Here is a 26,247-nt window from a genome sequence, read left to right on the forward strand (position 1 = left end):
CTTAACCAACTGAGCCACCCAGGCGCCCCACTCATTATTGTTATTAATAGCAGCTTTGTAAATGTTTTGAAAATGGAACAAACATAGGATAGACCTTCACTTTGTCCTGCAAAATATTAAAAGTTCTCCATGAATTTATTTTTTGAGACTAAGGAAGGCAGTTACAGAATGTCTGAGCTTCAAGACAATGCCAGTTATTAATGGCTAGATCATAGAGTCACTGCAGTCTAGTGCTTAGATTGAATTTCTACATAGTTATCCATGTCCCATGGCTGTGAACCTGACCGGTCATGTTACAACATAGCATTCTTGGTCACGGGGCAGATGGATGAGTGCACGGAGATGAGTTGCACTGGTTCTGAACCTGGGGGAAAACAGTTGCATCATTTTCTGATAGAAAGCATGCCATGTGACTTGGTAAAAACAATTCAAGCACAAATAGTACTGGATCCCTCATGTCCAAACATTTGTGTTGAAAATTCTTTTCTCTTGGGGTAAAGTTCCCACTTTTCTCACACTGTTCTTATCCAAGAAGTAATCAGCCATGAGGTTTGGTTAGGCATTGTTCCTTCAACACATTTCATTGCCAGGTTGAAATAAGCTAAATAACTACACGGAAGTTTGTCATTTTCTTTCCCGAAAGCTGCTGTGTGTCTGGGGTGATTTTTATGACCATTGAGGAAAAGCACCGCATTGTGGCTGATTTAAACATTCTAACTTGAGTTGCTGCTGCTGCTGATGTAGACACAAATGCTTTCTCTTCACAGGTACGAGAAAAATCTTGTGTTTGCCCAGCGTTGGGGAATTAGAAAAGGGATCGTGTTGGGATTCTTTACTGGATTCATGTGGTGTCTCATCTTCCTCTGTTATGCGCTGGCCTTCTGGTATGGCTCCAAACTTGTCCTAGAGGATGGAGAATATACGCCAGGAACCCTCGTCCAGGTACTTTGACCTTAATGACCTAGACATAACATTTCCTGCTGGAATCTCGGAAAAGCCTGCAGTGAAGGCATTTTGTTTATTCCTTTATTGTCTGAGGGAGGAGAGCAGCAATGATTTGATGGAGTCCATCTGCAGAAACAAGCAATACTTACACATTTTATAGTAAAGGAACACTGAGCATTTGAGTTGATGAGACCAGTGATTTAATGATTTCCGCTTAACTGAAAATTCTGTAGCTGTAAAACAATGATTTTCTGACTGAGTCCAAAAGATAATATGCCACGAAAATGGGAAGTCAGAGATCTCTCAGCTGAAAATTAATAATAGCTCATGTATTTAAGTTTAATAATAGTACAAGATATGTGCTAATGGACATATTTGTGAAACACGATGAGTTACTAAAATACCAAGCCAATGATATCTTCAACTGGACAGGTAATACGACCCTATTTTATTATTCACTTGTGCTAGAGCCCTGTTATCACGAATGCCTTGGTTGCTTTAATTTTCAGTATTTTTTCCGTTGTTCTTTCAAGAATTATTAAGCATCTACTATATGCCAGCACAGAGGATTCAATAGTGAGCAAAAGAAATGTGATCTTTTCCTGGTGTGATTTATAGATCAGTGGGGAAGAGAGGCAATAATTAAACAACCACATCAATGCCTAATGACAATGCTATAGAAGACAAGGATGTTAGCAGGGTAACCGAGTGTGGCTAGGATCAGAGAAATCTCTTCCTCCTGCTCACAAACCCAACGTCTTTCCTCCTTAGCTTACAGCTCCTCTCATTACAGCTGGACTCTTGTCATTGTTCTAATTCTCAGCTGAACAGCACCTTCCCAGTAAGGCCTCCCATGCTCACCCAATCTTTTATTCTGTTGTATGGCTTGCTGAACTTTTCCTTCAGAATCCTTGAATGGAATTGAACATTTGGGTTTGTTTACATTTGTGCCCACCCCTTCCTGCCCCCACACAGGAGGCCAGGGAGGTAAAACATGAAATACATGTTTCATTTGGCCTATTAATTATTTAATTAAATATATTAATCTTTTTTTTAGATTTTATTTATTTATTTATTTGAGAGGAGAGATGGAGCATGCACGCACAAGGGGTGGGAGGGGCAGAGGGAGAGGGAGAGAGAGAGAGAGAGAATCTCAAGCAGACTCTGCACTGAGGGCAGAGCCTGATGCAGGGCTCGATCTCATAGCCCTGAGATCATGACCAGAGCTGAAATCAGGAGTCGGATGCTTAACCGACTGAGCCACCCAGGTGCCCCATAATTAAGTATATTAATTTTTAAAGCATGGAGATGTGAAGCGGTTTCATATATGATTCTTAAATAAAATATTTTGGCTCAAGATTCTAGGTGAGGGGGAGCCTGGGTGGCTCAATCGTTAAGCGTCTGCCTTCAGCTCAGGTCATGATCCCAGGGTCCTGGGATCGAGCCCCGCATCGGGCTCCCTGCTCAGTGGGAAGCCTGCTTCTCCCTCTCCCACTCCCCCTGCTTGTGTTCCCTCTCTAGCTCTCTCTCTCTCTATCAAATAAATAAAATCTAAAAAAAAAAAAATTCTAGGTGAGATAGGTACCAATTTAAACAATGAAAAATGCCAAAATCTTATCTACTAGAAATTTGCTAGCTGATAGCTTATAATTTGAGATCTACTGCTTTAATATAAATACATTTCTAGGGAAAGTTGAATGGAATTTTATTTATTTGTTTAAATTTATTAAACAAACAAATTTATTTATTTACAAATGATTATCAGTGGTGAGGTCAAACCATAGTCAATCTGCGCTACTGACTTTATCTCATTAACAGCTTGATGATACACTAAGAACAACTTTTTAAAATTCAGTTCTTCTTTGCAAGATGAACAACTGGCATCACTTGAACTTTGTTTTAAAAAATTAAATATGATACGACATGTTAAAGTGTCTTTTGAACCTTAAATGGATAGTATAGATGGAAAATGTTGCTGTTATTATAATTTAAGCACTTTCTTAACAACTCTAATATAGCTTTGCACATTTGAAAATCCAGTGAAAGTATTGCAGGTCAGAAACCTGACTACAAAGTCCCTCATCTTTGTTGGTCTAATGACTCTTTTTTTTTTTTTTAAAGATTTTATTTATTTATTTGTGAGAGAGAATGAGAGACAGAGAGCACGAGAGGGAGGAGGGTCAGAGGGAGAAGCAGACTCCCCGCTGAGCAGGGAGCCCGATGCGGGACTCGATCCCGGGACTCCAGGATCATGACCTGAGCCGAAGGCAGTCGCTTAACCAACTGAGCCACCCAGGCGCCCCTGGTCTAATGACTCTTAAGAACTTTCAACATTTACCAGTTGACTGCAGTCCTAGATGCTTGTATCTGCTCATTCTGCAGAAAAACATGTGCTGAGAAAAGACATTCTTCCTTTCATTCCATGACTGCAAGGAGAGGACAGAGATGTGCCCAAATAACAGTTCAGAGGGAAGAATGAATTGGTAAATTGAAAATTAAATAATACACAATTCTAGTTGGAAACACTGAATTTAAAAACGCCTTGGTTACTCTCTCTAGCAGGAATCCAATGTTATGGTTCTAAGATAAACTGAGGCATACTAAAATTTTTAGGAGATTCTTTAAACAAAAATAATTCCAATCAGGCAGCACCAAGCCAGAAGTGATGAGAAGCCACTCTCTACCTACAGGATCCGGGGCGGGGGTGGGGGGGTGGGGAGAGGGGGGAAACTTTTATAGAGAAGAGGCAGAAGCAAAGCAAAACAATGATTTGATTGGCTCTGGCTTAAGCAGTTGCCTTGCCTGGGGAAGCTTAATTGACCATTTGTGATTGGTTGCCCTTAGGTTTTTGATGTCTTAACCTTGAGGCATTTGCGCTTAGGTTTTGGTTTGCTCATGTAGGCTACTAAGGCATTAAATCAACCTCAGCCTAATGGCCTCCTTGTTTAACGAATTTGACACTCCTCAGCTTCAAGTGTCCACTCTTGTCTATACCTTCTGTAAATAATTGGGCTGAGAGAGTACTTATTACGTGCAGATGTGACAGACTATGTGTCTCTAACATTTTAATCATTGATTATTAACCTTACCTCTTACTCCAACACCTTCCTACAAGCCTCTGCTTACACCTTAAGAAAGATCCCTTTGGAAAAATGAGAGACCTCCATTAACAGTATAATCATTGATTGTTCTTTCTCTCTCTTCCTCCCTCCCTTCCTCCATCCCTCCATCTCTCTCTTTCTCTCAGTCATGTGTGCAGGCACATTTTTGGCCATACTTCTGAGTAGCAAACTATGAAGTCTGAGTACACATGGGCTGAGTTGAGTGTTATCAATCCACTAAAGTAATTAACAATTAGGTTAATCGAATATATTTTTTGATGAATAAAATCGTTATTGGCTGCATGGTAATTGAGCATACATGGTAAGTTGTTCACGTAAATGACTGTGATTGGTATCACCTGTACACAGACAAAAAACAAACCCTGTGATCTATTAGGAGAGAAGATGAAAGGGAATTGAAGAGTGCAGAAGGCTGCTCTTTTGTGCTTCCCAGGTTTCAGGACTCAATAATAAAAAATAACAGCAGGAATAGAGAGTAACATTATTCAGTGTGTATAAGGTATCAAGCACTAAGTGACATATTTCATACAAATACCACATGTCATATCAAAACTTCATTCTGTATTGATGTCATTGTACTACCACTTAAAAATGAAATGGAGCCATAAGGTTGAAAAATATGTGTTGAGGGGCATGGAGGGGGATATAAACTCACATGCCTGTGCCTCCAGAGGCCTGACTCATTAACCACTGTTTTCCTGCCTCTGGATCTGGCTTCCAGGGAGCCACCTTTTCCTCAGCACAGCACACCCATAGATAGATTGTTCCCCGGTGGTTTCCCTGGCCTTTCCCACTCCCACACTTTTGTCCACGGGGCTAGAGTAAAATGTTTGGGGTGGGAAATGATGGTCTGTTGGGATGGGTGCTAGCCATTGTGATGATACTGGGTATATGCCTCTGTCCTGTCCCACCCACTCTTTCCCTAAGTACCCCGAGGGAGGCATTTGCAAAGCCAGGCTGAGCAGGGTTTGACTGCAAACCTCAGCTTAGGCCCCTAGTGATTCAACCTAGAACCTAGAGCAGGAGTCAGCAAACTATGACCCACCAGCCAAATCCAGCCTGATGCCTGTTTTTGTAAATAAAGTTTTATTGGAACACAGCCACAATTATCTGTTCACTATTGTCTATGGCTGCTTTTGCAGTACATGGCAGAGTTGTGTAATTGCTTCGGAGCCCATTTGGCCTTAAAAAGCCTAAAACACATACTATCTGGTGTGTTATAGAAAATGTTTGCTGACCCCTGATCTAGGACATGTGGAAGGCTTCCTTTGTTCAGTTGGAAAGAAATCTGATAAATGTGGTCCTAACCCAATTTAGAGATGTACTGTTTTGTCTATTCACCATACCACTTCCTAAGTGTGGAATCTTGCTTCTTTCAACATCACTATTATTGACGTGGCTAACACTGGATTCATCACCTTTAAACTAATTATTTCATTTAATGCTCATGAAAGTCCCATGAGGTGTATGCTTTCAGTACCTCTGTGTTACAGATAAAGAAATTGGGGCTTGAAAGATGAAGTAATCTGCCCATAGGAGGAACTACCTTCTGTAATTCAGGGAAAGGAACAAGAAAGATGAAAAGGGAATGTTTGTCCCACACATGGAGAGGGGAATTCAGGGAGAAGGCAAGAGGGCACTGGAGCACATCATCATGGTATGTGAAATGGAGGTTACTGAAGATGAAGGGAGGTAGCTGGGAGGCTCTGAGGAGTCTCATGGTCCAGACAGAAGATTGAAAGAAAGCAGGGAAACCATTACAGACTGGGTTCATTTGACTGCCTGAAGACTACATTCAGGCAGCAGCCGATCTTCAGCTCAGCAGGTAACTCCGGTCCCTGAAGGATGGTGGCCAATGAAACATCCCCCATGAGCATCATGTGACCAGCACCTGTTTGGTCAAAAGGACTCTTGTGCTCCTCCTAGAGGCATGTGACAAATTGCCTCATTGCTTCTTCCTTTATAAACGGCACTGATAAACACAGAGCGTTATTTGGTAGGAACATCTGCTCATGATCAAGTCGCCTTCCCCTAACTTAATGAGATGACTGGGTTGGTGAGTTAAAGGACAGCTTCCTCATCATTGCCCAGGAACCTCGCCATACCAACTGCATGCCACCAGCAGCAGATGGGTCTGTTTGTGAAACAGAATGTCAGTCAAGAGCCTGGGTTTCAAATACTGCTCTACCACTTAATACATGTTGTAATGTAGAGTAAGTTAGGGAACGTCCATACACCTTGGTTTTCTCTTCTGTTGTATGGATTAAGTGAAGTAATACAGGTAAGGCACTTAGAAATATACATTAGTAAAAGTAGTAGTAGTAGTAATAGCAGTAGTTATCCTAGGAATAGTCTACTAGTAGCAACAATATAGTAGCAAACCGATATTGCTTGTACCTATCTCTACAACAATCAAGCTGATCACTGTCTTCATTGCTTCAGTTACCCTTTAACCAGAAGACTATATAAGCCTGTTTATATTACAAACTGAATTATCATATCACTATTCTAACTCACTTTGTGTCTATATGCTGCCTTGCTTAGACCTCATACTCATTTCAAAATATGTTCTTCTTTGTAGGATAGTGTTCTACACTCTTGTAATGTAGTGTTCTACACATAGATGTTCATTTAAATATAATGTAGTCTTTTAAACCATAACAATAGAAAAATTGGAGATACTTTGCAGAACAAAAACTATTCCAGGTGTTTCTAAAGAGCTATTTAGCTTTCAAACTCCCATGGAAGAATATTTCTGAGAAATATCTGAGCTCACATGGATAGCCCAAATGATGGCACTATTTACAAATTGACAAAAACACACGAAAACTATGTTTATCTCTTTTCATTTCAGATTTTCCTCAGTATTCTATTAGGAGCTTTAAATCTTGGCAATGCATCTTCTTGTCTGGAAGCCTTTGCAACTGGGCGTGCAGCGGCCACCGGCATTTTTCAGACAATAGACCAGGTATGTGAAAGCCAAAGTAAAGGCCATGAACAGGTTGGGGGTGGGGAGAAAAATGAAGTTCTGAGGAATTTACCCTCAATGTTAAGAAAAATGAGGGGCTATCACAATGCCCTTAATTCAGCAATACTTAATAGGGGCTGTCATCAGCCAGAACCCATAGTGAGTTGGGACCGCAAGAGTGAAATAGAACAAATAAGACCCTTGCTTTCCTATCATACTGGAAAACAGGCAATAAAGAAGTAAGCACGTTTATGGATCTAGAGGGTATTATGCTGAGTGAAATAAGTCAGACAGAGAAAGACAAATACCATACGATCTCGCTTATATGGAGAATCCAAAAAGCAAAGCAAATGGACAAACAAAAAAACAGAAATAGACTCATAAATACAAGACAACAAACTGGTGGTTTCCAGAGAGGAGGGGGCTAGGGGGTTGGGGTGAAGGGGATAAACTGCCAGTTGTAAAATAAATAAGTCACTGGGATGAAAAGTACAGCATAGAGAACGTAGCCAGTGATATCGTAATAACTTTGTATGACAGAAGGTAACTACACGTATCTTGGTGAGCATTTGGTAATGTAATTGTCGAATCACTATGTTGTACACCTGAAACCAAACTTACTTCAGTGAAAAATAAAAGTTGAAAAAAGAAGTAAGTACATTCAAAGCTAGGATAATATCAGTGCAATAAAGGAAATAAAATAGGGTGGTAACGGTTGGGGTGAGGGGAGGAGTCTTCAAGTGAGGAGAACATCATCTCTGAGGAGGTAGTATTTGCGCTGAGAACCGCAGGGAGAGTCAGCCATGCAAAGTGAGGTTTAGGGGAGGAGCGGTGCATGGGAAGTAAGAGCAGGGAGGCTATTCCTGGAAGAGAGCGCTTCTGGTTGGAAAAGAATTGGTGAATGCAAGGACCTAAAACAAGGTCAATGTGTCTGAGCAGAGTGAGCAAGAGTACAGAGGCTGGAGAGAGAGGAAGGGGCCAGATAATGCAAGTCTTTAAGGCCAAGTTCATAGGTTTAGATTATCTTTTAACTGTGACAGAAAGCTTCTACAAGCTTGTAAAGGATTCTGGTAGCCTAGCTAGGATTTAATCTACTGAAGTGCATTGAAGGTCCAGCTAGAAAGTCAAAATCTGAGAATGGAAGGAGGAAGAGAGCAGGATGTTGTTCTTCCTCTCTGGAAGCCATGGAAAGCCAGAAGTGTTTCTTTGGTCCCCTAAATCTTCAGTATTTATGAAGCATAAAACCTGCGTGAGGAGACTGTTCATCACTTTATCTGTTCTATATCTGGGGCTTCATATATTGCAGTATAAACAGATTGTTGAAAACCACATAGACACATTGAGTTAACCAAACTGTACCTCATTCTTAGGGTTATTATATGCTTAGATAAGATGATGAGTCTAAAAGGCCTTTGAAGCTATTAGAAAAAACTAAGGTCTTTAAAAATTACTTTATTATCTTTACGAGAGACCCAAGAGGAAGAAAGTAGATTACACTATTGCCCCAGATAGAGATATGATGATGAATTTATCTCACAAGTGTAGAAGGGAGAAGAAGCTGACCCTGGAGTGTTCTGGTGGCAGGAGATGGCCCTCATTCTTGTCTGATTAACTAGAATGGTTAAATTCTAGATTAGGCTCACTACTAACAACAACAGAGGTGAAATTCAGCATAACAACTGAAAGTTGGTAGTATTTGAGGATACCACTTAAGGACATGCAGTTAGTTTTAATTATCATCTACGATAGGTATTCAGATGTAGAGTACTATTGGACCCCAGCTTGGCTGACCAGTTGTGTGGCTTTAGGAAAGGTACTTAACCTCTCTTGAGAGCTCTCTACTTCCTCAGTGAACAATTGAGCATATCACCTGTCTAGTTAGGTTATAGTGACAATTACATAAATGAAAAAAGACAATTGTAAATTGTCTTCCATGGTATCCCAATAATATAATAATACATAATAATAATATATTATATACTAACGTAATTATAGATCAATACTACATATTATATTATAATATTGTTATATATTGTTACTATATTGTCATACAATAATATATGTCATAGCAATATATCAACAAATAGTAATAATAATTAAATTAATTCTATTTAATTAATGTGAAGTTATATATCAATTATATACTGACATTTATTTCATATTCATTATAATTAATTATGTATTAATTCTTTGTGTATGTTTGGTTATCTATTAATATATTATGTGTGTAATATGATATGCTAATAGTATTCATATCTAGTAATATATCTCATATTAATATCTCAGTGTATGTTAGTATTATTACTATTATTAATAAATATTTAATGTGGAAGCAACTTTGGTGCAGTGTTTTACCTGGTTGTTGTTCTGTTTTACGAGTAAATTCAAACCAGGATGGACAATAGATGCATATGTATTTGTTGTAGCTATATTCCTTTTATATTCTACTCCAGAAACCCAACATTGACTGCATGTCAGAGGAGGGTTACAAGTTGGATCGAATTAAGGGTGAAATTGAATTCCATAATGTGACCTTCCACTATCCTTCCAGACCAGAGGTGAAGGTAAGTGTTCATCTTTTCTCTGGGAATGACGGCATTTTTCTTCTTTGATGATTCATATCCAGGGCCACAAGTTACTTGTTTTTCTGAGCCACGACAGTTTGCAGGAAGAAGGAACAGAAGCACGTTTCTCTACAAGTGCCCTTAGGCATCATGTCATTTCTTAGGCAACAAGTCACATTCCTTTGTGGTAACACCAATGTGCAAATCCCTGAGGAGGACACAGTCTGGCAACCCATTCAGGTTAGGTCAAGTTAAGTGCGATCCTCTGTTGAAATGAGTGGCAGGGCCTGTCATTGTAAGCATAAGCTGAATAAACTGCAAGGCAATCAGAACAATCCAGAAGTACAGATGCAGAAGGCGAAAAACACTGAGTGGGTAGGGTACTTCTGGCAAAGAAAAGCTGCTGCATTTGTAGTTTTCCCGCTTCCTATCTGTAAGTTCCCAAGGGTCACTAGATTAGTCTTTGGAGGAAAGGTAATCTTGTGGCCTTGTGCTCACGTGTCTTGGGCTAGGTGATTGCCCGGGGCACAGGAGGAAGAACATTCAGTTTTCCTGTACCTACAGAGCAAGCATTTTTAAAGGCAATTTAATCTATAGGAAAATTAGGATCTGCTCTCCATGAGTAAGTTGACTTCGAAATGAGATTTATTCCTAATTTTTTAACAGAATACCTCTAGCCGGGGCGCCTGGGTGGCTCAGTTGTTAAGTGTCTGCCTTTGGCTCAGGTCATGATCCCAGGGTCCTGGGATCGAGCCCCACATCGGGCTCCCTGCTCAGCGGGAAGCCTGCTTCTCCCTCTCCCACTCCCCCTGCTTGTGTTCCCTCTCTCACTGTGTCTCTCTCTCTGTCAAATAAATAAGTAAAATCTTAAAAAAAAAAAAGAATACCTCTAGCCACCCTTAATATTTCTGTTATGGAAACTAAATCCCTTGCAACTTAATTCTGATACTACATACCTAAAACATAGGTAAACAAATACATACACATTAGATATATAAATATATATATATATATATAAAACACAGGTACCTATATATTCTGATTAAATTGCTGAAGTATATTTTCTATTACTGTTACATATCACATATGTATGGAAACATTAAATGTCGCAACATATGTCAAAGTACCTTGTGAAAGATAAACCACAAGGTAGTACTCAGTAAAGATTTTTTAATGGATGGCTAAAAACTTGCTTTAGAAAATCTGTTCAGAACCAGCTCATAATAGCTGTTTCGTGAATACCAGTTGAATTAAAACACATTTACTTCATTTCTGTTTTATCCTCTATTCCCAACACCAGTGGTTTGTTTTAATAAAATCTTCTTACTTACACCTATATGTACTCAGCCCTGCTGGGTGCCGCACCGTCCTGGGCTATAATGAGAAAAAGCACACACTGTGCTCGCCTGCCCTGGGGGAGATTACAGTAAGTGAAAGTATATTTGCAAGCCTAACTCTCTAGTGTGAAATGCAAGATGTGAGATTTTGTCACACAGAGGACCCCTAACCACCTTTACATAATAAGTATAAAAATCACCCCTGAATTGGTGAAAATATCCAACAGATGCTTCTGAATTAGATTCCTATTCTTCCCTTTCTAGACCTACCAGCATTCAGTCTCTACCTTTAACAGTGCTTTAAACTTAATAAACACATCACAAACATTTGTTAAGGAAAGTTTTTCAGATAATATGTTCACACACAATACAAGTGTATGACAGCTTAAAATTTGTAAGTTAATTTATTGTTAATCCATGGTCAGTAAATTAGTATTGTATTTCTAACTTAATGGCTTTCTTTCCTTAACAGTCTCCTTGAGGCATCCTAGTATATCAGAAGTGTTTTATTTTTTTAAAAGATTTTATTTATTTATTTGTCAGAGAGAGAGAGAGCGAACACAAGCAGGGGGTGCAGCAGGCAGAGGGAGAAGCGGCCTCCCTGATAAGGGGCTGGGTCCCAGGACCTTGGGATCATGACCTGAGCCGAAGGCAGACAATCAACTGAGCCACCCAGGCGTCCCTATCAGAAGTGTTTTAAATGTGGATTCTGGAGCATGATTTTACAAGTTGGCGTGGCTTATTTACTTCAACAGTGTTACCACACATCATTTTCTTTCTTGGGTGCCACTATCAATTTATTAATGAGTAATGTGCTAAATGCTAAAACCTCATCATAGGCACTGTTTGCTGATTTTCTGGTTATTGATGGATATTGATAGTTACTGCTTTGAGGGCATAAGTAAACACGTACAGAGTATCCTCACAAAGCATCCTAACTTACAAGTCTAATTGCTGACAATCTGAACATTGTTCTTTTCTTTTCTCTACAGATTTTAAATAACCTCAGCATGGTTGTTAAATCAGGGGAAATGACAGCTGTGGTAGGATCCAGTGGATCCGGGAAAAGCACAGCCCTGCAGCTTATTCAGCGTTTCTACGACCCCAGTGAAGGCATGGTGGGTGTCTTCCAGAAGCCTCTCAATACATGGGGATGGGAGAGTGCAAATGGGGATATATTGGTCAAGCACAAAGGCCTAGTGTACACAGAGACCGTCCTGACGCACACACAGTTGACTTACTGAGTTTTTGACTGAATTGACTGGACTGATTCCCTGCACGGTGGTCGTGTTCATTGAACGACCAGCCCGTTCGCTCAGTGATGTGCACACACATTCAAAATGGTATTGCTGCCTTGTCAGTGAATTCGCATTTCCATTTCCTTCTTTGTATTGTAACAAAATCATTACTGTCTCTTCAAGTTTTCCAAACGCTAAGTATAGGAAAGGTTGCATGGCTAGAATGAACAGATTGATGACTGCTTTGAGAATTTAGGTTTTAAAGACAAATCATATAATTTCACCAACTACTTCGTCTCTTTTTTCCTTGTGTGTTTATTTGCCTATAAACATAGACTGAAACTAAGAAAATAAATATCCATCACTGCCATTTGTTTATCACATATGTCAAGTACTTTATGAAGATGATTACTTATTTTCAAAAATGAGCCCCAAGGTATATATGCTCATTTTATGAAAAGGAAGCAGAGTCAGAGAGGTTGAGATTTGCTCCCGATTTGAACCCAGGGCCCTGAGATGTCAAAGGCTCTGCTCTTTCTACGCTCTCAAAGTCATTCTTGTCAACATCTCCTTGATGCTTTGAGATAGAATCATCTGAGTATATATCAAGTGGCTTCAATGCAAGGTGTTCCCTGTCATGGGAGCACTGTTACAGTGACATGACAAACGTAATGGAATGTTTCTTTGTTATGGACAGTTCATCCTACAGGTATTCTTTGCTACATACCAGCATAACTATACTCTGACTACATAGAAATCATGGTCTCTTGATGTAAGATTTTTACTTTTTTTGCTAATAGTGATTTTTGCTTATCCCACTTACATTTTCAATTACTTTTGAACAGCAAAGTTCTATTTGATGAATCTGGCCAGAAAGTAAGAGTTACTTTAAAGCATACCTACAAGATAGGGACCATTTCTTCTTTTCTTTGTAGCTTTGAAGTCCATTTTAGGTCACAAGTCAAACGATAATAAAAATATATAAAGTATGGTGAATAACTGACTTGACCCTATTGAAGAATTAGATTTTTTTTCCCATTCCTGGGCCAATCATATTACATTAAATGACCTTTACATCATTTGTGTTTTTACAACGAATTGTTCTACAGCTAGACTTGATTTCAACTATATATCATCACTCCTATATAAACAACCTCATTATGGGAGGAATTATTTCTGTTATAATCCTGTGGGTTTCTATTATTTCTCCCCATAGGTCAAGTAGAACATAACATTTTGATTCAGAACCCTGAAGGGTTCCAAGAGATGTGACGTTGTGCTTATGGTCTCTAGGTGACTTTAGATGGCCATGACCTTCGCTCTCTTAACATTCAGTGGCTTAGAGCTCAGATTGGGATGGTGGAGCAAGAGCCCGTTCTGTTCTCTACCACCATTGCAGAGAACATTCGTTATGGCAGAGAGGACGCAACGATGGAAGATATAGTTCAAGCTGCCAAGGCAGCCAATGCCTACAGCTTCATCATGGACCTGCCACAGGTACCCCTAGCCTCTCATCCCGGGGTGGGAGGGGGAGCAGAACTCAGAAAGTTATAAAAGGAAAAAGAAAAAGTTACACGATACTATACATTTCTTTCCATTTGAATCCCAAATCATTAAATTCTTAATGCCATGCTAGGTTTCATTCCTGGAAATGTACCATGAGTGTTCCCCTTTGCCTGAAAGCATATTGTTGTTGATATATTAAAAATCTACAAACAGGGGAACTTTCTTTTAAAAGCTCCCCTTGACAGAGGTACAATCTTCTTACTCCATCTGTTGAGAATTTGCCTAAGCAATTGATAAATTTGTTATGTGGCAATGACTTACACAATGTTCATTGATGTCTACCAATGTCATTGTTCTTTCATTTTCTTGGGCTTAGGCAGCTAATTCTGTGGCCTCAGTACTGTATCTCGCATATTCAAAAATTCTTCATTTATCTTCATTTTAAACAACAATGACAACAAAAACCAACTCCATATTATTACACTTATACGTATTTTGTGGCTGCTAAGTCAGAGAAGAGCTGTTATTACCAGTTAACATATGTATAGTGCTTACTACCTACCAGACACTGTTCTAAGCACTTTACATCTCATTTAACTCTCACGACCATCCTGTTGGCAGCTACTGATATTATTTCCATCTGTGAAGAGAGAACTAAAGTTCCAAGAGGTCAGATAACTTGCTCAAGGCAGGAGAGTCAAGATTCACACTCAGGTGGTCTGGCTCCAGAGTCTGTGCTCTAGATCATTTCCTATTCAGCTTTCTAGATTACCTGTGTGAATAGGATTGCAGCTGTGAGTATGATATAGTCCAGTGGTAAAGAGTATAAAGCTTTGGAATCAGACTGCCTTCATGAAAATCCCAGCTTCTCCATTTGCAAGCTCTATAAACTTGGGCAAGTTACTTTAGCCCCTTACACCCCAGCATTTCCTTACCCACTGATTGAGGAGAACAGCAGTACCTGCCTCATGGGGCATCTGGGAGGACTAATGAGGTGATATGTGTAAAGAACTCAACTTCATGCTTTATACATGGTAAATGCTCAACTCATGTTGGATAATAATAAACAAGACAAGAGCCTGACATCATTGTGAGATTCCAATATAATGCTAAACATGAAAGATACTCAGTAACTTTTTGCTGTCAATGGTAATGATTGTACAGCTAGCTTGATCTTTCATTTGTAATATAGATACAGATTTAATATTGTGCTTTTCTGTGTTGCTTAGCTAGAGAAAAGAGGGAAGAATTTGATAGGTGCTTTAACCCTTTAAAATGGGTTTTCAGGACCCTGATCAACTTTTACTTTGGTGGAAACATTTTTTTTTTTTTTTAAGTAGGCTCCACACCCAGTGTGGTGCCCAACACAGAGCTTGAACTCAGGACTCTGAGATCAAGACCTGAGCTGAGATCAAGAGTCGGATGCTTAACCAACTGAGCCACCCAGGTGCCCCTACTTTCGTGAAAACATTTTATTTGAAGTTGAGCTAGAGAGAAACATTTATACAGCCCAGTGAACCTGGGAATGAAAGAATAAATTAGTTTCTTTTTTTTTCTTTCAAAGATTTTATTTGTTTATTTGGCAGAGAGAGAGAGAGAACACAAGCAGGGGGAGTGGCAGAGGGAGAGGGAGAAGCAGGCTCCCAGCTGAGCAGGGAGCTCGATGTGGGGCTCCATCCCAGGACCCTGGGATCCTGACCTGAGCCAAAGGCAGATGCTTAACTGACTGAGCCACTCAAGCGCCCCAAGAATAAATCAGTTTCTTTATCTTACACACAAATATTGATCAGACAGTAACCTGTTTCAGGAAAGGGTATTTCTTTCAGTGAAAGTTGGGCCTGTGAAAATTCATGCTTGAGAAGGGAGCTAGAAAGGATCTTGTAATGATCACTGCCAGGAGCCATCAAATTGTTCGTCTTCATTATCAGTGTCACCTTCTTCCTAGCAATTTGACACTCTTGTTGGAGAAGGAGGAGGCCAGATGAGTGGTGGCCAGAAACAAAGAGTAGCCATTGCCAGAGCCCTTGTCCGAAACCCCAAGATCCTGCTTTTGGACATGGCCACCTCGGCACTGGACAATGAGAGTGAAGCCACGGTACAAGAGGCACTGAGTAAGGTCTGTTGAAAGTCTGAGTTCATTTTACAAGACCATGTGGAAATGTGCTGTAGGAAAGGCAGCTCACTGAGAGAGGAGGGAGAGGGAGAATGGAAGGATGGAGAGGGGGAGGGAAAGAGAAGGACTACATGGGTCAGTGTCTCCAGTCTGACTGTTTAGAAAATACTGACTAGACTGTTCCTCACAGTTGAATAGAAGTCAGTATGGCTTGCTTCCAAAAGCTACAGATGCAAAATTTTCAATCTTATTAAATCTAACTTATAATATGTGATTTCAAGAATTTCCATTTTGCTTTTAGCTGTTGATTAATAGCAGCAACTGGACCAACGTGTGGGGTGTTCATGACCTTGATAAAGTGCACTGGCCTTTTCTAATATCTGTAGAGCGCCTATTTGAGGATTTTCCCAAGGACCCAGGCTCTGATTACTTGTGGATTCTGAGACCATCCAAATGTCAATGTCAGCTCTGTCTTACTGTTTGGTTAACAGTGCACTGTACATTCTTACAGATTCAGCAGGGACATACGGTCATTTCGGTTGCTCATCGCCTGTCCACAGTCAGAGCTGCAGATGTCATTATTGGTTTTGAACATGGTACAGCAGTGGAAAGAGGCACCCATGAGGAACTGTTGGAACGGAAAGGAGTCTACTTCACTCTAGTGACTTTGCAGAGTCAAGGCAATCAGGCTGCTAACATAGAAGGCATAAAGGGCAAGTGTCTTTTCCATTACACTTGTACATTCTGTAAAACATTATGTTTGTTAGCTCTCATAGTTTCGTGGATTTCTATACATTTTAATAAACACCGTCTTATTTGTTCCCCCAAAAGCCCTTGGAGGCATTATATAGATGATAAGAGAAAGAACAAAATCTCAGGAGGTTCAGTTACTTGATCAAATCAGAGAGCTAAAACCCAGGTTTTGTGGGGAAGATGATTTTAATGCCAACCCCCTTGTTCCCCCCTCCCCACTTTGCAAATAGGAAAGCCTTCCTAGAGTGTCCAGCACCCAGTAGGACCTCTATTCTTGCTGATTGAGTAAATTAATCAGTGACTAGACACTGTAATGCTTATTTTCACTAAAGCAAATAGCAAATAGATACATCAGGCCCTAGTGCATCCTTTTTTTTTTTTTTAGTTTGAATTTTCAGATTTGGTAACTTATCCCAACTTACATTAACCAACCACCACTTCAAACTTCCTCTACCATACCACATCTTGATTTGTGAACTCCATTGGGTAAAACTACTGTCTATATTTAACACATGTGATTTCTTCTGAAAAGATATATGTATTTTTAATTTGGTGAATCTACCATAGAAATGACCTCTAGTGGGTTTCCCTTCAGTTTTTATGATTCATTCTATCAGATATCTATTTGTTGGAGATAACACAGGGGGTATCACACAGCTCAAAAAATTCAATCCTGCTGAGTATTTTTTTAAGTTTATTTATTTATTTATTTATTTACGTAATCTCTATGCCCAAGGTGGGGCTGGAACTCACGACCCCATGTCCAGGAGTTGCATGCTCTTTGGACTGAGCCAGCCAGGCACCCCCTGCTGAGTATCTTGACATTTTTTTGTTGTTGTTGTTAGAATGTGCTGGATAAGTGTTAAATTTTATTTGCCACAATGAAGTTAATAGAATGTTTTAGCATCAGACATAGTAATGATAGGCTAGGCAAGCATAGTAAGAAGTTTTCTTTTGATATGGTTCTCCTTATTGTATACACTAAGGAATCGTTGATGTTGTGTTGAATAGGAGAAGATAAAACTGACCGGGCCTCACTTGACAGCAAACAGACCTTTTGCAGAGGGAGCTACCAGGCTAGTTTAAGGTAAGCTGAAGCCATGGGGCAGATTTTAAGGTTTTAAAATATTCTTAGGAGCCCTCTGCACTTATGATCCTCAGGCAATATCTCAGGTAAAACCAGGATAGCCTTGAGCATAGCCCCAGGTTTCATGTAATATGAACATGCAAACGAATCCTTGGTTGCTATATTGACATTTTCTCTTTCCAGTTCATGGGGATTTTTTTTGTTTAACTTTGGCTTCTTATCTTATTGTGGGTAGGGTCATGATAGAGATGCTTTGTAATTAAAATGTTGTTAATTGAGCTTGAAAGGGTATTTAAAAAATCTGTTTGGTCTTGTCCCCTAGATCTAACCATGGAATAAAGCATTGTTTTACATGGAGGTGAAGTTCATGGCTTTAGGTCCATTCTTTCACTTGCTGAGCTGCAGTTGAATTACAAATATTCCTGCTTCCGGAGTGACCCATCTGAATTCAAATCATTCCTTAACTAGATGAAAAAAGAAGTGTATTTTTTTAGCATTTGAAAAGATTTTCCTTGAACCCCAGCTATTTATTTTTTTTTGTGGAGGAATATAGGGGTATTGACTTTCAAACATATTTTTGGAATATGCTATTAACAAGACTGTAAATTTTAGTCTTTCATCCTGACTTAAGAGTTTCAGTAAAATAGTTCCTTTAATGTTAAAAGTCTGCATATTAAGAAGAATTCTGCCCAAGAGTATCTGTCTCTCTTCATGAAGATACTACTTAAGATTTTTTTCCCTAAGTTAGGAGGCTGTTCATAAACAATGGTGACAGCAGATTTCCTTACTGTTGCCTTTACCATTTCTAGGATATTTAATTCAAGGCTGTACTCTGGGCAAAGGCTCAGTTATAAGACTTGCTTTTTCAAGGTAGTATATTGCTTATTGAAAACTGGTATAAAGAGGCTTAAAATAAAACATTTAGGTAACAACTCCAAGTAATTCAAACACAGATTTATCTTTAATATTCAAAGAATAATGTATAGAGTTCTTGAATCACTGTGTTGCACACCTGAAACTAATATAACATTGTATATCAACTATTCTCAAAAAGAAAAAAAAGAATAGTTCACTGAGCTTATGCTTAGAGTTTTTATTTTTCCTTTTGAGAATAAGTCTATTCATAAAAATTTCAAGAAATGCTGGTTTTATTAAATTTATTGAATTTGGAAAATAATAAAGCAATAACTTCGAGTTACTCTGTAAAGTAAAAGCTAAAAAAAATTGCCAAAATTATTAGGTCATTTTTATAGATATTAGGCATTATGTTTAACCATGCTTCTCTGATCGGAGGAAAAAAATTATAAGGGTCATTAGAATCACAACCTGAAGCTACTGACTACCTTCTTAAACACAGAAAATGGCTAGGCACCTCTTTTGATTACTGGGCCAAAGGTTGCAAAAAGGAAGTGATATACTTCATCATCATGTCAACAAGAAAATAAGTATTTTCTTAACTTTTCAGATGAACAAAATTCTACTTGTTCTGAGTAGTTTAGTTACAGTTTATTATTAGGACCAAATAATCATTTTTAATATAAACATTTCCTATTTGGCTATTAATTCTCACAAATTCTACATTTTGGTGACTAGGATGAGAAATCCAGAAATACAATCTATACCCAGAAAGTAGCTATTAACCTCCTGCAGAGAAAGATTTATAAGTTTAAGTAAGAAGGTCTGTTAAAAATATCTCATTGTGTATGCTGACAGATTTTTTTGCTAAAAGATGACTAAATTAAGTGTTAATTTATATCTTATTTCCTTGGCTTTTGTGTTTCTGACAGCTCAGTCTCTCTTTAGTAATATATTTTAGGTTCAAGAACAATTTAATGGGTAACAGGAACTAATTTCCTGAATAATAATGTTGAGAGAGAGACAGAAAGTGGGAGAGTTATTTAGTCCCCAAATTAGCTGTTTTTATTTGCAGAGAGAAGTGGTACACAACTTCTGAGAAAGGGACTGGCCTATGTTGTCAGTTTCTTTCTTTCTTTTTTTTTGAAGATTTTACTTATTTATTTGACACACAGAGAGAGAGCACAAGCAGGGGGAACAGCAGAGGGAGAGGAAGAAGCAGGCTCTCCGCTGAGCAGGGAGCAGGGAGCAGGGAGCCCAATGCGGGGCTCGATCCCAGGACCCTGGGATCATGACCTGAGCCGAAGGCAGACGCCTAACCGACTGAGCCACCCAGGTGCCCCATGTTGTCGGTTTCTAAAAAGGTGTGTGATAGAATTCTAACTCTGGTGCTTATGGTGGACCAGAGGGAGCTGCCAGGTGGGCCCAGGGTTTCAGTGGGACAGCCTATGCTAAGACAGGTAGAATGGTCTGTGAAAGATTCAGGTAGCAGAAATCAGAAGGGACAAGGATATATGTTTTGCCATGCTCAAAACTGGGAGGAAGTCAACCATATTTCCTTTTCCTCATACTCTACCATGGCTTCCAATGCTCTAGGAGTCTCTCTAGGCCCATGACCTTACGGCTCAGCCCTACCATGTACTCTGCTCTGTCCAGCTGACACATGCCTCTTCCTCGTGCATTCTGAAGAAGACTTCTTGACCTTAGTTAACTAACCCAAAGAAGCGACTCTATTGCTGGAGAGTCTCGAGCCAGGCGGGAGGGGGTTGGGGTGCCCCAGCCGGCAGTTTGATAGCAGGGAGGTGGGGTGAGGAGTGGTTTCAGGCAAGATTTGGCAAGAGTGTGAATGTGCAAGAGCAAGGAAGAGGAAGGACTGGAGCTACATGCACCTGTTGAACCTGGGTGACTAAGAGGGTGGCAGTGCCACTAACAGGACGTGGGAACAAAGCAGAGGAATGAAGGGATATGGTAGTGCCTCCGCGAGAAGGCCAGATGAGCACGCATAATCGACAAGCAGCACGTGACGTTTGTCTTCACCTGGATACAAATGAGGGAGAGGGACTTGTGGATGGTTCCGTCTAGATCCTTGGCTCTATGTCTCTCACTTTACACCTTTTTACTGCACATTAGGTGCTTTGATAATGTAATGCCCTCCTCTCGTCTTCAGCATTGCCTCTATCGCTTTTGCAAACGACTGGAAACTTAACTCAACCAGGGAGAGGATCAGTTTACCTGACTAAGTAGTCCGAGGATGCCTTAACTCCAGGCAAAGCTGGGCTTTAATCAGGTGTCCAAGATGCATGCAGTTTCTCTTCCTTTCTCAGCTCTGCTTCCTGCCCCCCCTTCTTTTTTGCTTCATTTTTCAGGAGGCTTTTTTCCTTGAGGGTCTTGACATAATTGCCAGCAACTCCTAGCGGTGCCTACTTTCAAGTTTAACGTAGAGGAGAGTAGGAGTCTCCTTCTCAGAAATCTCAGGAAGAAGACAAAGCCACCTGGACCAATTTCTTATATCTGTGCTGCACTAAGTATATGTACTAAGGAACCCTGTTCTCTCCTGTCTCCATGCTTCGGTTTATATTATCCTCTCCATCAGAAATGCTCTTCCTACAAATATCCAAGTCCTACCGTAGCCACCTCTTCCATGACGCCTTTCATGGGAACACCTGCCATACATTTCTTTTTCCTTTAAATTTTCATACTTTCTATTCAAACCTGCTTTATAGCACTTAGCATATTTCTTCCTTACAGGGTTAGGGTTGAGTACATGTTTTGCTCTTCTGTAAGATTTTAAACTCCTTGAGGGTGAAGTCTGTGTTTGACCAGTCTCTGTAATCCCCACACCTGGCATTGGCCTGCATGTCATAGATGCCTAATACGCTTCTGTTAAATGAATAAACAAATCAAATAAATTTTATTTCAATAAGGTATTTGTTAATTAAATGTATTTCTAGGGGCAGTACATAGCCTAAAGAAAATCTCACTCGGGGGGGCGACTGGGTGGCTCAGTCAGTTAAGCATCTGCGTTTGGCTCAGGTCATGATCCCGGGGTTCTGGGATCAAGCCCCGCATCGGGCTCCCTACTCAGTAGAGAACCTGCTTCTCCCTCTTCCTCTGCTGCTCCCCCTGCTTGTGCTCTCTCTCTCTTTCTCTCTCTCTCTCTGTCAAATAAATAAACAAAATCTTCTAAAAAAAAAGAAGAAAGAAAATCTCAGTAGGGGCCCTATTTTCCTCCTACTAACTCATTTGTATCCAGGTGGCCTTACACTAAAGTAAACATCAGGTGTAACTACAGAGAGAAAAAGCTATCAAAACTACAACCTACAACCAAAAGGAAGGTAAAGGCGCTGGGCCGTTGCCATGGTAACAATTAGCAGACCGTGTGGATTTGGAATGGATTTGAACCTTGGACCTTTTGTTGGTAGACTGGTAGGACAGCTTTCCTCTCCTTCTCTCCCTCCCTCCTTGAGCACAGTCTGAGTCAGAGTCTAGCCTGGGACTCAGAGGATCCAATTTAAATAGCTACGCCATAGGAATAGTTCTGTGAAACCTAACCAGGAAGCTCCCTTACCTGGTTGTGATGTGACCTATCAAACATTTCTGTTTATTTGATACATGTCATGTAAGCTTGAACAACAGTTAAATCCTGTTCCAACCTGCCCATAATCTACAGACTCTTTCATGTTTCTGTTTATTTGCAGAGCTTCAATCCGAGAACGCTCCAAGTCTCAGCTTTCTTACTTGGTACATGAACCTCCATTAGCTGTTGTAGATCATAAGTCTACTTATGAAGAAGACAGAAAGGTCAGGCACCAGTTGCTCTTGGGGATTGGAGGCAGTCTTTCGGGGACTATTGCATGACCTTTAAACCTGAGAATATGAGTTTTCAAGGCATATATCCAGTAATGTTCACTAAGTCAGATTAAATGGGAGAACCCATGAGGACTTGATGAAAACTCTAAATTCTATACAATATATTAAAAGAAATGCAGAGTAATTAATTACTTTAAGAACATCTGGTAACTAAAACTGGACTATAACATTTATTCAATAGTTTTTAGATGAACCATTGAAATAGACACGGGCAAATTACATGTGCTTGGATTATTTGATCATGTATGTATAATTTTAAAAGTTTTTAAGAATACTTGAAAATAATTTTTCTCAAATTTTTAAATCTCCTCCTTAAATTATAACTACTTTGGCAAAAGTGTTTATTCAGCAAAGGTATTTGAGAACGTTAGCCGTTACAGAAGTTATGATGATTTTTTTTTAAGATTTTATTTATTTATTCATAAGAGACAGAGACAGAGAGAGAGGCAGAGGGAGAAGCAGTCTCCCCGCTGAGCAGGGAGCCCGATGCGGGACTCGATCCCAGGACCTTGGGATCATGACCTGAGCCGAAGGCAGATGCTTAACCATCTGAGCCACCCAGGCACCCCAGTTATCATGATTTTTGAATGAACAGGTTTTATGGACAGTTGTTTACCTCACATAGTTTTACCATAATTTTTTAAGGATACATCTAAAACTAACACTATTAATGTTAATATAATCCAAAACAACACAAAAATGAAAGAAATAGGAGAAGAATCAACAGATACAACAATATTTCTTCCTAAGGATGCAGGTCCTCAAAGCTGTCGTGGGCATCTTACTTTCACAGCAGGTACCCGTCATCTCCCTCCTCAAAGCCTTTCCTAATGCCTGCACTTTATTCTTCATCCTGAGAGTCTCACTTTCAATCCTCCCCTACTCTTTATTTGAAACTTTTCATGACAGTTTTCTTATTGAGCCTCATTTGGGGTCATGTTGTCTTATTCCCTTACTAAATTACAAGCTTCTTAAAGTTAATGACTATATATTATTTATGTTTGTATCACCTTAGGCCCTTAGGCCAGTGCCCTGTACCTATTAGTATATCAGGGGATTTTAAAACTAGGATGGAAAATTGAATTTCTACAGTTAAATAAGCTTTGATAAATCTTGTGGTTTGGGACACAAGATTTATCAAAGCAAGTAAGTCAGAGAATATTTCAATTACAAGCACATCTATTATGCATGATGTCATTTCAAACTGTCTTTAAAAAATGTTAAATGAGAATCTGTTTTGGAAGTAATTATAAACCTTTGTTCACACTGACAAATGTGGAATAGAGTACAGTCTTCCTTACGATCTTATGACTGTGACAGAAGGATTATTAAGGCTCTCTTTGTTCTAGCATATTAAGAATGAATAAATAGATGTCTCAATAGAGTTGGTTTAAATAAATTTCATAGAGAAACACTTTTTCTCAGGAGCAGCAGAGAGAAGAAACATATTTAGCAAGCATGATTGCTTACTGCATCTTGCCATTAAGGAGTCAAATCTTCTTCTAGATCTAGAGATAGGTATTTCATTCGTGTCCATGGTGCTGCCACTAATAGGGACAAGATGCCTTATATAAGGAGACTAGTAAAGCTTCACTGACAAAGAACCAAACACTACATTGAGATTTCAAATGTAAGAGTACCAACCATATTTGACTTTTGCATTATTTTTTTTTCTAGTTTCTGTAACTATTTGACAAGAAAAGCAAGAGAAAGGAAGGAAGGAGGGAAGGCAAGAAGGAAGGAAGGAGGGAGGGAGGAGGGGAGGGAAAGAAGGGAGGAAAGGAGGAAGGGAGGGGCGGAGGGAGGGAGGGAGGGAGGGAGGAAGGAAGGAAGGAGAAGAGGATCTGATTCTGTTGTTGCTGTTGAAACTGGCCGGTGGCCCAGCACAGCAGCAGAGATCAGATTCCCATTGGGTTCCCATGATGTGGAGGAAACCCAGAAGGGAACCATTTAAATAAGATGAAACCTAAATCAAATATACACACCAGTTTTAGAGAAATAAAAATGCTCCATGTAATAGTCTACTTACCAGTCTTGTAAATTAGAATGGAATAATTGAACAAAATTGAATGTAAACCAATGTAATGTTTAAAAGATGTCACTTCATATTCTCTCTCCAGTTAAGAGAGAAAAAGGAAGAAGGGGGAAAAAAGGGATCTTGCTAAAGCTCCAAGAAAATAAGGTCTTAAACTTATATTATTGCTGCTCATTTGTATGGTAACGATATCAGAGTTTTTAGATTTAAATTAACAAATTTTTTATTTAAAAATTTTTAAAAATGATTTTATTTATTTATTTGAGGGGAGAGGGGCTGCAGGAGAGGGAGAGAGAATCCTCAAGCAGACTGCACGCTGAGTGCAGAGACCCATGCGGGGCTTGATCCCAGGACCCTGAGATCATGACCTGAGCTGAAATCAAGAGTTGGACGCTTAACCGACTGAGCCACCCAGGTGCCCCAACTAATTTTTTAAAAAGAAACAATGGAATTAGGGTTGATACCATTTAATTTATGGAATTTCTAATCCCAAGTAATATTTTAAAGTACTTTAAATATGTAGGATATTCTAATCCCAAGTAGATTCTAAAGCATTTTAAAAGTTAACTGAATTCCACAAGCCCAACACTGGCAAAATTCCTTTCTTTTTCTCATTTTATGGAGGAGTTCTAACCTTAATCTGTTAATTGGGAAGTGTTCTATCTTATGTTGCCATGCAAAAGGTTTACTTACACAAAGGAATTATCTCCACCTTGTGGTCTCTTAAGAGTTTTGACTCTGGGCATTTAGAAGAGATGTTTGCATGAGAGGCTTGTATTTCCAGATGCTAAGTGGGGTTACGTGAGACCAGGTCTCCTAGTTAGCTGGTAACAGAGCTAAGACTGCAGCCTGTTTCTTCCCACTCTCCAAGTTGTGCTTTGGGCTCCCAGAAGTGAGTGAAATCTTAGCTATAATGCTGATAAAATTAAGTGGAGGATTAGGGGAAACCTACAGGCCAGAGGTGCCAGTTTCTGATATTGAGACATGTCTCTCAGGGAAACGAACAAAGTAGAATCTCTGGGAGTTCAAGTCAAATTCAAAGGTTTGAAACCCATCACTTCATCATGGCCAGTTTAGAAGATAAGGTCTAAGGATTGCTTAAGAGGACAGAAACAGGACTCTTAAAAATGACTCTCAGTATATGTCCATTTGGAGAACCTCTGCTCCTTTGTCATAGTTACCATGTCTTATCATCAAATCTTAAAGTCATTATTGAGGCAGGAGATCCCTATGGATTGGCACACAGAAACTAGTGTAACAAAGTATGGAACGCAGAACATAAGATTTAAGTAAGAAGTTATATTTTCACTTGACCTATAGGAGGAGGTGGAAGGAAGGAAACTGGGAAAAGCCCAGTGTCTACTACTGAACCATCTGCATAGTAGGGCAGCTCCGTATTTTTTTAAAATAAATGTTTCGTTGCATGTATGCACCATGGGCATAAGAGTTTCATTCATTCTTTCATCCAATAAATGTTGATCGTACATCTGTTGTGGGCCAGGGATTGTGTTATGGATGCAAAGATGAACAAGAGCCACGGTCCCTCTCCCTGCCCTGGAGTTGCTAGCAGGATACTTCTTTACATGTGATAAACACATATGCATGGTGCAACTTGACCTTGCTACAATAAAGGGAACATATCAACTTTTATAATTTCACCCCTCTCTGTGAGTTACTGGTTTGCCACAAATACAGGGAACATGAATAAAATCATCTTTAGCTTTTTTTAGATGACTAAATTTGTCTTTAGCTTTGCAAAGATCAAAGGAAAAAAATCTATACATCTCGGCTTTATATTTTGTGTTCTTCTATTCTTCTACTATTCTTTTTTTAAAACTCTCCTACTTTTTTTTT

The 26,247-nt window shown here is 39.5% G+C and overlaps 1 protein-coding gene across 6 annotated transcripts in view; it reads left to right on the forward strand.

Moving 5' to 3' along the window:
- ABCB11 (ATP binding cassette subfamily B member 11) overlaps positions 1 to 26,247 on the forward strand; it is an 84,454-nt gene that overhangs the window by 33,724 nt on the left and 24,483 nt on the right. For 4 of the 6 annotated variants that reach the window (XM_081814245.1, XM_081814247.1, XM_081814246.1 and 1 more), the window contains 9 exons: positions 768 to 942; positions 6,922 to 7,035; positions 9,489 to 9,599; positions 11,929 to 12,054; positions 13,468 to 13,671; positions 15,626 to 15,796; positions 16,305 to 16,506; positions 17,558 to 17,633; positions 22,187 to 22,289. In XM_081814245.1, the coding sequence (XP_081670371.1) occupies positions 768 to 942; positions 6,922 to 7,035; positions 9,489 to 9,599; positions 11,929 to 12,054; positions 13,468 to 13,671; positions 15,626 to 15,796; positions 16,305 to 16,506; positions 17,558 to 17,633; positions 22,187 to 22,289 (1,282 nt within the window). Of the gene's footprint in view, positions 1 to 479; positions 495 to 767; positions 943 to 6,921; positions 7,036 to 9,488; positions 9,600 to 11,928; positions 12,055 to 13,467; positions 13,672 to 15,625; positions 15,797 to 16,304; positions 16,507 to 17,557; positions 17,634 to 22,186; positions 22,290 to 24,659; positions 24,779 to 26,247 lie in introns of those variants that run through there. The other 2 variants (XM_081814250.1, XM_081814249.1) reach the window with 2 other exon arrangements.

This window comes from Leptonychotes weddellii, chromosome 3, assembly GCF_054177405.1.
Source record: "Leptonychotes weddellii isolate Sample4059 chromosome 3, ASM5417740v2, whole genome shotgun sequence".
Taxonomy (NCBI): Eukaryota; Metazoa; Chordata; class Mammalia; order Carnivora; family Phocidae; genus Leptonychotes; species Leptonychotes weddellii.